We start from the raw sequence: 12938 nt of genomic DNA, 5'->3' as shown, positions 1-12938 counted from the left end.
GGACTCACCAAGATCTCTAAGTACAATCTTTTGCATGAAGTTCCCCAAGAGTGACCAACTTCCAACTGAACAGGTATTTAAGTAGCTCCTAAACCCTCCCAACAGCTTTTTCTTCTAACAAAGGGAACTGAAAGAATTCATCAGTCTATCTAGTTTTTATTCATCGTTTCCTATCAATCCTAAAAAAACTTAGATTCTGCCAAATTTCTATGGCCATTCACAGTAATTTAAAATAATTTCATGCTATTATAAACTCCAGAGACATCTCAATTGACACACAACTACCTGATATTCATCATCAACACAAATGAAATGTAAGTTTAACTTTCTCTTAGTATAACGTATCACAAAAACATAGCTCTTGTTTCTGTCCCTTACCAGCTATGAATCTACTGTGGTCGGGCAACTAGTAACTTTAAATCCAAGCAGCAGAGGTTTCTGGTATTACTTCAGCAGCCCAAGCCACAAATGCAATGCTTTGTCTCAGAGTTTCACATAAATGATCACTTCTAATAATGATCACCATATATAAAATCATACTCTGAGTCCAGGCTAACTATTAATTGTTTAGGATGAAAGCAAAAAGATTATCTAGAGTAGGAGAGCTCCCATGAAAGCTCATTAGACACTGGATCAATGTTCAACACCTAGCTATCCCCAGACGCAGAGCCTCGTGGTATAAACTGTGTTTGCTTCTGCTTCAGCAAATCTGTTCCTGGAAATTTTGGCCTGGGAGAACTATGACAAATCCTAAAAGCTCCAACAAAGCTCCAACAGTTCTTGATTACCATTGTTTAGAAGATGCAAGTGGGTGATACAGCCATCACACTCAGATAATGTTAAGGGGCCCCATATAGTAGGCATAGAGGGGAGATATTTAAGGTAGGAAAGGGAAACAAGTAAGCAAATAGAGACAGAATACTGAAGACTGAAGACTCATTTGGTTATGTAGCCTAAAGCAATAGCAAGGACAAGTGTCAAGTGGAGGAGACAGAATTTCCTTTCTGTGCCAGTAAAGATGTATACAGGAAACGGAAACTGAAATGGGTTTTCCAAAAAGCCAAAAACCTAGATGTCAGTATCTCTGACCCACTGCAGGCTGACACGGCTGAAAATGATGTACACATACTATTTGCAGCAAGCAGATGAAGTATGAGATCTCTTTTCAAAATGTGTGTGGGTGTGAGAATGATGGAGGAGAGATAAGAGTGGGTGCAAAATGAGCTTTTTGGTGTAAAAATATGGCTTCAGAGCCATAATTCAAAAGTTCTGCCTTGAAAATACGATTTTTTTCCTGATATAAATACTTTCACAACCCTTGAATAAAAAAGTTTGAAAGTATCCATAGCTCCTCAAGAAGGAAAATGGATTTACAGGCTTTAAATGCAGGACAGATAACTTCTGAAAAGCAGGATCTTTCATACAGACTGAGCACAGAAATTTTAGATCATACTCAGATATTGTGAAAGGGAAAAAACAGGAATGGTTAATGTGCACAGAGAGAACAGGCATAAGTCCTGATATTTGGGGTGGTTTCTCATAGAAACTAAGAAGTCCCACAGCTATTTTGCATCAGTATAACTCACAAATTATCTACTGGGCAAGACAGGGGAATAGGATAGCAGAGAAAAACTGAATAATCATCAAAGATGCCACTCAACTTAAAAAACAGGAAAGTTAGTGATTAGGAGGTTTAATTCTGAATGACTTTAAAAGAGAAGCAATTAGATTAGCAATATTTAATGGGATGAATGAAAACGAAAAATCTGTTTGGTGCTCATGTTTGCCATCAGACATAAAAGTGTACTCTGCACAATTAAAAAAACATTGAAAAACCCAATTAAAGAAAAACACAAGGCAGGAGCAGCCTATAAAGCCCAGTGATGCTTCATTTCCTCAGCCTCTACACCATAAGCAGGCGGCTGTACAATCTGAGCATAGGGATCAACCTACTTACGGTCATCAAGTACTAAGTAACTATTATTTGTATGACAACACCCAATAATTAAGGAGCTAATGAACAAACATTTAAAGTGTGTTAGGTACATTCAGAAATAATCAACAATTATAATAAAATAGATATGTATGAAGGCATTTCAATTGTTATGTTTTAAAGCATGAAACAACTGTTAGTTGAAATGCATTATGAAACTGAGCTGTAGGTTACACTAGAGATACCTAGCCATTATGGAAGCCTGGCTGAATGTCACTGAAGGCAGCATGTGAGTCTTGATGGAGTCTTCTAATTTTTACTGGGAAACACAGTAGGATGAATGGAAGATGACGGGTTCCACTTGCAAAGCAGAACAAAAAGGGAAAAATATTTAAAAGGTTTCTATTGGTAAGTGTTCTGCTTGAGTTTTCATCAGAGTGGTCAAAAGACATCACAGAATGATAGAATGGATCACTCTGAAGGGCATCATCTAGCTCCAACTCCTCTGCCATGGGCAGGGCTGCCAACCAGTAGATGAGGATGCCCAGGATACCATCCAATCTGGTCATGGCTGTATGAATATTATTTACCACTAACATTAAAGCGTTTCCAACTGAAAGTAAGAGCTGCTACACACCAGAGATGAAGAACTGTGAAAGGCATATTGTTGATGGCTTATTTTGTACTTACATCTTGTCTTGGCCTGCACCCACTCTTAGTGTCAGCCGAGGAATAACTGGTGATGGAGCTGGAACAACTGGTTCCACCTTTATCTGTGCAAGGGAATAAAATCACCAATCAAAGACTGTAAAGAGATTCCCAAAGAATATTAATTACATGAAAGCACTGATAGAGTTAACCAGAGTATACCAGCTCAATGAGGCAGACTTATGACTGACTGATCACTGTTCTCATGCTTCGTGCTGCAGTGTGGATGGTTACACCTTGTTGGGAGCAACACAGAAATAGGAATTCTAGACTAAAAAGTTATATTGAAATTTCACCGTGTTTGTAACAGCTCACACACTTTGTTAAGAAGTCTTCCTGATTTAATATTTATTTAGAGAGACAAAAAAATCAGTTAACAATGACATGAAATGCTTTGACCTTAGTGTTTAAGCTTGACAGGTGTATGCACATTTTTTTTCCTGAGATACACATTCAAGCAGTTAGTACCCAGATTCACCACATAAATGACTCTTTAATCAAAATTAGACAAAGAGGAAGCAAATGAACCTCTAGCATCAGCTCTGAATGCTTCACAAAGTGTTACAGGTATAACAGAATCACTGATTTTTAATGGAATGCAGGTTAGGTTTCTAATGGCTATTTTTCGGATGGAAATCAGATGGTCTGATTTCCTGCCTTGGTAGATTCAGACTTAAGATGTCCTTAAACACTTGGAATTAATGTCTGCCATAATTACTGACTTCCATTGAGCTAAATGAAGCCACTGCTTTGCAACACTGCTTTGCAACACCCTCTCAGATTTTATGTGTGAAACTAATGATTTTTTATATATGAGTTGCTCAACTTATACACAGATACATGAGAAGTGTATAAACATTATACATAAAGAGAGAGGGAGATTGATCTCATTTTGAGCACATGCATCATTGTATTTAATGAAATAAGAATGTAGAGTGATCTGGTCCAAGAACTTGAGAGACAAAAATAGTACGTGTACACTAAATGGAAACCTGAGCAATTCTCACTGGGAAGAATCTGTTTTAAAGTGCTTTCCTAAAGAAAGGAAAGACACAATCAATTCAAAGCACAGAAAGCATTGAGGAGACAGAAGGCCAAAGTGGAAGGACTCAGTTGGGACTTGGAGTTACTCTAAGAGCACTCCATGGATACGTATTACCCTGCTTCACAGGCTACTCTACCCTCCACTCTTTTGTTTACACAGCACAATTTTTTGTGATGTAATTCCCCTGCAGTGCTGCAAGTTTTTTCCTCTGGAGCTCCAAATGGCTGGAATGATTTCACTGCTACTTTCCATAGGTAAGCCTTCTAACTGCTTTCCTGGCACTTTAAACTGTAGCATCACCCACAGGAATTGAATCCTGGGTACAGGAGGCTCAGGTATGTGGCTTTGTGTACTGATTATGTACTGTTTCATAGGTTTCTCCACATCCTTTTCTGTCATGGCTATTCCAAACATGAAACTTCCTAGGACAGGCACTGCTGCTGGGCACCGAGAGACACCCACCTCATCAGTCCTCTGTATTAAGATCTTTACATTACTACTTGCATATCAGGAAGAGGTTCTAAGCAATGGTGGCAGAGGAAAAGCACGTAAAGGACTTTCTTATGTCAGATACTAACATCGTCTGCTTTGAGAGAAAACTGTGCTCCAAAACAATCCAAACTGTTATCTTTTGATACAAGAGGAGAGGAAGGGTTTGCATGGTTGGAGCAAAGGGCAAATTAAAGAGCACTGATAAGTGCACTGTGGATACTGTGGCCATGCTCTACATCAGTAGGATTTTTACTTGCAAGTAAGAGGAGTTTATTTGGGGACAGCACTGGCAAGCTCTGTCTTGATGCTACGATAGCTCCATTCCTCACACAGCAGTTCCTCGACTACTTTAGTTTACAGCTCAGAGTATTAAGTTTAGCTGGAACTGGGTCAGCAGCTGCCTCACGAGCTGCTCAGTCATTCCTACAGCATGCCCGATAATCTCCATCATATAAGCAGGGTGTAATTGCTTCAATTGTCTGCTTTTAATTTGGTAATGCATGCAAGACAGCACCCTTGCTCCTAGGCTCTTCTGCAAGCTTTGCCCAAATTTCCTCTTCTTCAGCCATCAGCCTGACCTCTTGCAGCACACAGTTAGCCTATTTTCAGTACAGTATTTGGAGCTGCTCTGAGCCTTCCTAACCAGCAGCTTGGGACAAAATTACAGGGAAAACTCTGCAATATGCTTAAATTCCCCAACAGGATGGCAGGCATGCTTACATAGTAACTGTAACTACACAAAAAATATACAGAAATGTTACCATGGATTCTTACACAGAGTTAGATCTTTTGTTTAAGAATACCACTACTTGTCAAGGACTGAGTTATGTAATGACTGAGATTTTGTAATGGCCATCAGCTGCTGTCAGTTCACAAATCCAACCTTAAAGGTTGTGCTTCTGCCTCCAAAGCTCAGCGTCCGAGCAGTAACTTGATCATTTGCTCCTACAGCACGACTGCTGGCTAAATAAGTCATTGTGTGAACTAAAAGCTAAATTAAGGAAACATGTACTTTTAGGGGTTAAAATGAAAGAGCAGCATTCTGGAGTAATACTGGGAATTGGGGCCAGCAGAAGAGCATTTACAGTGGATTACTAAGCTTCCCAAATCACCAAAGAGGTAAAGTCCAGCAATATAAGACTCCTTTGTAGCTAACTAAAAATACATTGTCAGTGGATTTGTCCAGTTTTATGTATAAGCAATACTTCTTTCACCTGAACTAATACTAGTAGTCATATAAGCCCCTTATTGCCATGTGCTGCATTTTTTTTGCTAATCTTCAAGGATTTAGCTTCTTTGCCACATACCTCAGGGCACCAACTGATAAAGCTCTAACTCTCCATTTTTCCAGGACACCAGCAGTGCGGCCTTGCAAAAAATGAAAATCGCTCAAGAGATTTAAAGGGGAAATTTATTTTTAAAATCCTGACGACTTGCAGCAAAGAGGTGGATTTTAAAAAAGCTTATCTATCAAGAATCAGTTTAAATTTTAATTCTATCTGGGGACTCTTTCATGCATTCTAGCTTTAAAGTTTATCTTTTGACAGGGACTTTTTGCCAAGGTAATGGGCAGCTTTGTCAATTTAATTTGTCCAAGTTTTTATTGCTGTTGGACTCCTTTTCCTAATACATACATGTTCGGTCTCTATTGAAGCTTTACCAGTTTATATTTGTTTGTGTAGCTTTTATATTGCTCTAAAACAAATTAGATAGAGAGATTTGGGGAAGAAATGCAAAATATACGAAAGACAAGCAACTTACCTCTATTTTATATATGTGTACTTAACTTAAAGAGAAATGTCTGCAGAAATTCTCAGTGAGATACTGACAAAATGCCTCGAGCATGAGGGGCAGGGAGAAAGCTGCCATGTAGACAAAAGGAGGAGTCCATGCAGCAGCTTTGCTGCAAGCTAAAACTCAGACATTAAATTAACAGGGACAGCTGGAACACCACCCTGTCAATCACTGATTCATCCATGGCAGACAAATGTTAGTTTTCCAGATCACCTGGATTCTGCATTGAAAATCCATTTTCCAACTTAAAAAACTGGTGTAAGTTTTGAAATCAGCAGTTTGTTTTAAATCTGCCAGGTAGCACACCAGGGTACCATCTCTCACAGCATCAAAAATGGATAGCAAAGAATATCCCACATCTGAACTAGTACAAAGTGTGTATTACACTCAAAGCGGGACGTAAAGAGAATCTTTGTAAAACCAGAACGTAAGCAATGCTTCCTAATGCTAAGGATAGAGATTAAGGAAATCCTGCATCCAAGGTTATCAGTATCCAAGACAATCTCTTTTCTGCTTTTTTTTTTTTTTATATATATTAACAATTTAATGCACAATATAAGTTTTAAGTGACAAAAAGTACAGCAAACCTTGAATTAGGGAAGTCATTTCTAATGGGATTTTAAATCGGATAACATGCAAATATGCTGGTTTTATTCTTTTATATATTAAAGATATTCTCAAGATTAGGTGATACTGGAAAGAAGGAATTGTCTTTGGCTGATATAAATCAGTAAGAGCTACAGGAGAAGTAGCAGCTCAGTCCATTTGAAAGTCAGGTCTCCCTTCTTCATCTCAAGCTTGAAACTCTAAATGAAAGGTGATATTTGAACATTCAGAGTATGCATTTAGACTACACGTTGACAACAATTTTCTTACTTCCATCTAACTGAAGCACAAACTCTGTGGTCTTCCTAACAGAGGATTCAGTAGCTCTAATGATATACAAATAATGACTTATTCTGGGGTGGTCTGTTCCTCATTTATGGCCATCTGGTCACCTATGGACTTCTAGAAGCTTTGAAACAGTAGACTTCTAGAAACTAAATTTGAATTTTATATGAAAGGCTGTTGGCCCTACTAGAGAATATCTACAGAACAAAATTTGGGCATTGCAACAGAGCATACATTTGCTCTGCACAACCAGAACTTGCCAGTGAGTGTAAGTCTCGGCTTTTCAAAGCAAAAAGTGAGTTGAGGAAAACCAGAAATCTCAAGCAAAACCAAATCAAACCAAATCAAACCAAAACCAAGGCAAGACAATCTCATATTTTGAATTCACAAAACTGAGCTTCCATTCTTTTGCCTCCCAAAGAAGTGGGGCAATACCTGAAATTTCTGGGGTACTTCATACTTTGAGCTGTTTTTTTTTTTCCTTGTTTGTTTGTTTTAAAGTGTATCAAGTCTGTGGTCACATACCTTATGTAATCAGATACACTTCTCAGCAGCAAATTGTGCACTTTTCAAACAAGTATGCTATCTCAACTCTTTTAAACAACTTACCTTTTCATGTTTATGTTTCTCTTTTTCTTTCTCCTTCTTCTCTCTTTCCTTCCTCTCCTTTTCCTTATCCTTCTTTTCCTTTTCTTTGTCTTTCTCCCTTTCTTTCTTTTTCTTCTTCTCTTTTTTGTCTTTCTTCTTCTCTTTTGGTTTTTCTTTGTCCTCAAACAACTTTTCAGGAAGCATAGGAGACAAGGAAGGTAACATGCTGGGAAGCCTCATGGCAGTTGGTGTGCTGAACAAGGGCAAAGACATTTCTTTGGGAGGTAACACAAGAGGTGCTGATGGAGGCTTTATCTTATCTTCCTTACTCTTATCTTTAACTTTCTCTTTGTCTTTCTTATCCTTGTCTTTTTTGCCTTTCTCCTTCTCTTTCTTCTTATCTTTATGTTTTTCTTTCTCTTTTTTGGTATTGCCATCTTTCAACTTTACTTTTGTGTCAGCATCCTCAAAGTCTTTTAGTTTGAATTTATAGGGATCATGTTCATCATCTTTGAGAAGTTCCTTCCACTGAAACTTTGCCTCCTTGTTTGCTTCCTTGTCTTTGTCCTTCTCCTTGTTCTTTTCCTTCTCCTTGTTTTTCTCTTTGTTTTTCTCTTTATCTTTTTCCTTTTGTTTCTCTTTCTTCTTCATTTTTGTCTTCAGCTCTTTCTTCAGTTTCTTTTTCACTTCTACAGATGAAGCCAACTTGGTTTTCTCCTCATAGACTTTCAGAAGAGGTTCTGGAGTTGGCGGCGAAGCAGAAGGAGAAGAGAAGTAAGTGAAGTTCGCAGGTGGATTAGAAGGCGTTCCCATGTTTGCCTTTCGAATGACCTCATCAATTGAGTCATCCATTGTCCATGAAATGTCTGAACTCGAAGTCCCACCTGATGGAGGTACCGGAGTTGCTCCTGCCTTATTAGAACAATTAGCAGAAACAGAAGGTTTAGGAGTTGTAGCCGTAGTCTCCGAAACAGAAAGTCTTTTTGGACTGGTAAAAATTTCCCCTTCTGACTCAGAACCAGAGGAAAACTCAAAGGGATCGGGTTCTCGTTCAGCACATGCACGAGCAATCACAGCATCTATTGAATCATCAATAGTCTTGTCCATCACTGGTAATTTCTTAGTCTGGTTTTCAATATTTGGCTTGGTCACAGGCTCGGGTGGTGTCTGTCCTTGTTTTACTTGAATGTTTTCCTTTCCTATTTTGTCACTTAACGCAGCCAGAGGGGTTCTACTTGGTGTTTCAGGCTTAACAGGTGGTGGGGGAACATGAACAGGAGCCTTTGGACTTTTGGGACTTTTTGGGCTCTTGGCGCGACCTGGTGACTTTTTTTCTTTGGATCCAGTTTTTGGTGAACGTATGGGACTTCCAGCAACCACTGGTGAGGGAGTAGTTTTAGGTGATTTTGTCTTTTGTCCTGGAGAACTTGTTTTGGACTTTGTCTTGGGTGCAAGTGGCTTTGACTCTAATGTCTTGGGAGTTGGCACTTGTGATTTTGCAATAGGAGCCAACATCGGTGGTTCTGGTGAAGGAGGGGCTAAGTCTGTACTGTCCTGAACATGAACTGGAGAAAGCATTGGAGGTACTTTTTGAGTGTTTATTGAGCTAAGAGGCTCACGTGGTTCCAAAGCTCCATCCAGAGCATCTCCTTTAGAAACAGATAGTTTTGGTCGTTTCATGGGTGGAAATTCTTCAGCATCAGGACTTTCTAACGGTCTCTTGCTCAAGTAATTTTCATCATTAATTGCCTCGTCCTCTTCCATATCTCCCTCTTCTTCCAATGGCACCTGCATGGCCTCCGCAGATGTACCTCCATCAGTTGGTACTTGTTCCTCTTCCTCTTCTGTAACAAAGAGAATTTTAAAAAAGCATTAGTGATAATTCAAAATGCATTTTACAGAAACAAATAAGCATCAAAAGTTCATGTGCATGTTAGCCTTCATACGTTACCTCTTACATTAATTGTCCATAAAAGCACTTCATACCAGTCTACTTGAAAGACAAGTCAGGAGCTACTTCTGGCTCGTATCATCCACTGTCACAACTGGAAGGTCCCCCCCATTCCAGTGTAACATCAAACACATGAGCAAAAGACATGAAGGTAGACCTCACTCATCTGGTAGACTTTCTGGAGCAGGTAACATATAAAAATGTCCTGATTATTTCTTACTGCATCAGTTTCAATTACGTGAATGTGCTTGGTCCATTTTAATCTATGGAAGAGAAGTCAAAGTGTTCTTTTGTTTTTTGCTTTAACAAATGGACTGTGAAGTGTACATTTAAGTAAAATCCACTGGAATTAGCTGTCTTGTTTAAATATCACAGAATTTTGATGGCGGATTAACTACCAGGAAGATGTCTTCCTAAAGTGGATTTGTTTTTCTTGAAGCAGGCAGCCTGAAGGATGAAGCAGCGGACTGAGTTTTGCTCAACTGCCAGGATCTGTTTCTGATTCATCTTAGGAGCTTGCTGTATGTGGACATTAGCTGTCATGATTACATGGGAACACCCCTGCATCACTGTGTGTGTGTGTGCTGGTTTGGATCAGGAGCACACCTTTGAAATTCATCTCCCCATCACACTGCTTACTGGTGTCTTTTTGCATCATGGAGCAATTCTGGAGAACATAAACTGGTTTCCTGCTTTACTGAAAGCAAAATGAAAGATATACTGCCAGAGGAATACACCTAATGCTTGAGTTGCAAGTGGGCACTCAGGCTATGGGACCAAAAAAGCCAACTTTTGAAAATAAAACAAATCCCGAAACATGAACAGTTATGAACATCAGGCACTATTTAAAGCCAGCGTGGACATCTCATGTATGGTTGCTCTGCTTTTGATAAATTATTTTGTTTTTCAATTGCAATTACTCAATTTTTCCTACATATATCACCATCTTCAGTATCACATGTGTCACATTAGAGTGCAGAGAAGGGAGAAAATTCACTCAATATCTCCCAGAAAATCCATGGCAAGTTTGAGAATGAGAACCTCTGATCTCCTGAACCACAGCCAAGCACTTTATCCTCTTGGCTACACTTCCTCACTTTTAAAATGGAATTATTTAAGCAGGAAAAAGGATTCTAGGTCTGGAATAAGAACGTCCGCACGGGAGTTAAACTGACACATTTACATTGCTTGTAATTACGTCATTACATCCATGCTGGTTACATTCCTATGCAGACAACCTCAACTCACCTCACCCTGTGGCCGTGTTAACCCACCTGCAAAAATGGGTGAATTTTGTCCAGCAGAAAGATATCAAGTGCCCTAAGGTTCTCAAACGAAACATGTGATGAAAAACATTTATCACGACAGCAGATAAAACCCAACTTCTTAATGAGCAGGAGGTTCTAAAGAAGCAAACACTAACCCTGTTTAAAGCTTTGTAAAACAGCATCTTTCTGAAATATCTATTTTTGAGGAGTTTATTTTCAGGTTTTCTATGCTGGGGTTTCTTTAATATGTCAACGCTCCAATTTAGGAGAGTTCAGTCAAGAGCCCTGGGCTGCAGCACAAATCTTGCCAGCATCACAAATTAAGTAAAATGAGCTAGCAACTCTGGCTTTTGCCAGGGCCCAGAGGATTTACAGCAGCCAGCCCAGAGAGGAGACTTTGCCTGAGGATAAAGTCTTAGCCTTCCGTGAAAAACAGAAATGTTAGGGAGTTAGGTTTTGCCTGGCTGGGCACTGACATTACATTTTCGAAACAGCAAAGTTAGAGTATAACTGAGAAATCACTGTGGGCCAAGCCTGCACCTGCTATGTGGGAAAAAAAGTCTGCTGCCAGATCGTGGAAGTCATTTCAATATCTGTTTAAGCTGTTGCAGAAATCAGCTCCCTTCATCTGCTCAAAATTGTTTTGGGGATGAAGAATTAGCATTCATCAGATGTCATCCAGCACCGCTTGCTACCAAGCAATTCCCTCCCAACCCTTTTCAGCCTAATTTGCTGCTGAGAGTTTGTTTTCCTTTTAAATTTTAAAGAGCAATACAGTTTAAAACAAACAGCATATATCAGAACTGGGATTTACAGAAGTCTTCTGTCTGGCCACAAGGCAAAAAGTGTAGCCAAATTCAGACATCAGGGAAGAGAGGGTTTGCACATACAGACTGAAAACATATTTTCATACAAAAACCACATGGATACAAAGCTGTACATCACATTCAATAAAGTGGAAGAGAAATTACTGCAACTAAGAGTAAAAAAATTACGTTTACTAGAAAAATCAGAGTATTTTTGCTAAAGATTTCTGCCTGGTGTCTGCTTCAGCAGTCACTCTGTTTCACTGTGGTTCACAAAAGGGCACTGCAATATTTCATATTTGTGTAACTCCTTCCCATCCCAAAGTGCTTCTCATGTTTTACCTACTCAGGGTTGTTCAAAATGAGCAGCTGCTGGATCAAAGGCAAAAAAACAATTTCAGAGGAGGTTTGTAGAACAGGAACCGGAGTTTCGTGCAACAAAAAAGAATGATGCTTATTTTTTTTTATAGAAGGCCAAGTAAAGTTTGCACCGGGCCCAAGAAGTTTCTATGATCTTGTGTGGAGATGCCAGGGAAGGGCAGAAGAGGTTAAAGTGCACTTTGTAGAGGTGAGACCAGAAATTGGGGTATCTTGGCTCCAGCTTTCATGCACATTCCTGCAAGCCACAAAGACAACTTAGTAAGGAAGCAGAAGCATTACCATCCCTTTTATATGGACTTAGATTCGCCCAAACATCTGGAAAAAATTGCCTGGGTCAGTCCTGAACAATCCAGGGACTAAGGAAGCTCACGAGCACTTAACTACTGACACACATTCACCACTTTTCAGACATGCTCAGATGACAATCTGGAATCCTATCTTGGTCAAATGAAACCCAAATTTCTCTTGGAACAAGGCCATGGTCTGATCCTCAGCAAGGACTGGTTTTCTGCCAGACAGCAGCTTTCAAACATGAGCCAGTGCAGCTGTGCCCATGGCAGAACACAATAAAGCACTTTTTTGTTTTTCTTCTTTTTTTTTTTTTTTTTAATTAGAGAAAGTGAAATCTCTGTCTTATATTTAAGAGCTTTTGGGCCCTGTTTTCCTTCAGAAGGATTTACATTGGAGCATGAACCAAATGTGGGAAAGCATCAGCCTTTAAAGGCAATCTGCTTGTCTTGGTGATGAGCATTTAAGACTGTGTGCCTCCTTTTTACCTTTGCCCATCTCATTCGCTACCAGGCACTTCTCAATGGGCAATCCTTTGTGCACTAGATTGCTTTTGAACTCTCTTTACTGTGATGTCTCCCTGTTTCCAACCAGCTTATTAATGATACTCCTCCTGAGTTAGCATCTATAGGTCAAATGGATATCACCTCGGCCATCTGCCCTAATAACTCTCCTGTAATGAAAGAAGACGAGAGCTGTTTGGGAGGTTTCTCAAGATAACAGATACATATATATATTTTTGTTCGAGAAGTCAGTGCTGGATCAATATTAATGCTCACATTACTAAAGCTCC

General features: G+C 39.4%; 1 protein-coding gene across 1 annotated transcript in view; it reads right to left on the bottom strand.

The window, feature by feature from the left end:
• Positions 1-12938, bottom strand: part of TAF3 (TATA-box binding protein associated factor 3) — a 113213-nt gene that overhangs the window by 19448 nt on the left and 80827 nt on the right. Inside the window, exons 3-4 of the mRNA XM_031587621.2 lie at positions 7473-9295; positions 2624-2706 (exon numbers count right to left, since the gene is read on the bottom strand). Of these exons, the coding sequence (XP_031443481.2) occupies positions 2624-2706; positions 7473-9295 (1906 nt within the window). The remainder of the gene's footprint in view (positions 1-2623; positions 2707-7472; positions 9296-12938) is intronic.

This window comes from Phasianus colchicus, chromosome 1, assembly GCF_987193195.1.
Source record: "Phasianus colchicus chromosome 1, bPhaCol1.hap1.1, whole genome shotgun sequence".
Classification (NCBI taxonomy): Eukaryota; Metazoa; Chordata; class Aves; order Galliformes; family Phasianidae; genus Phasianus; species Phasianus colchicus.
Note: the sequence above shows the minus strand (reverse complement) of the source record. Positions and strands in the feature narration are given on the sequence as shown.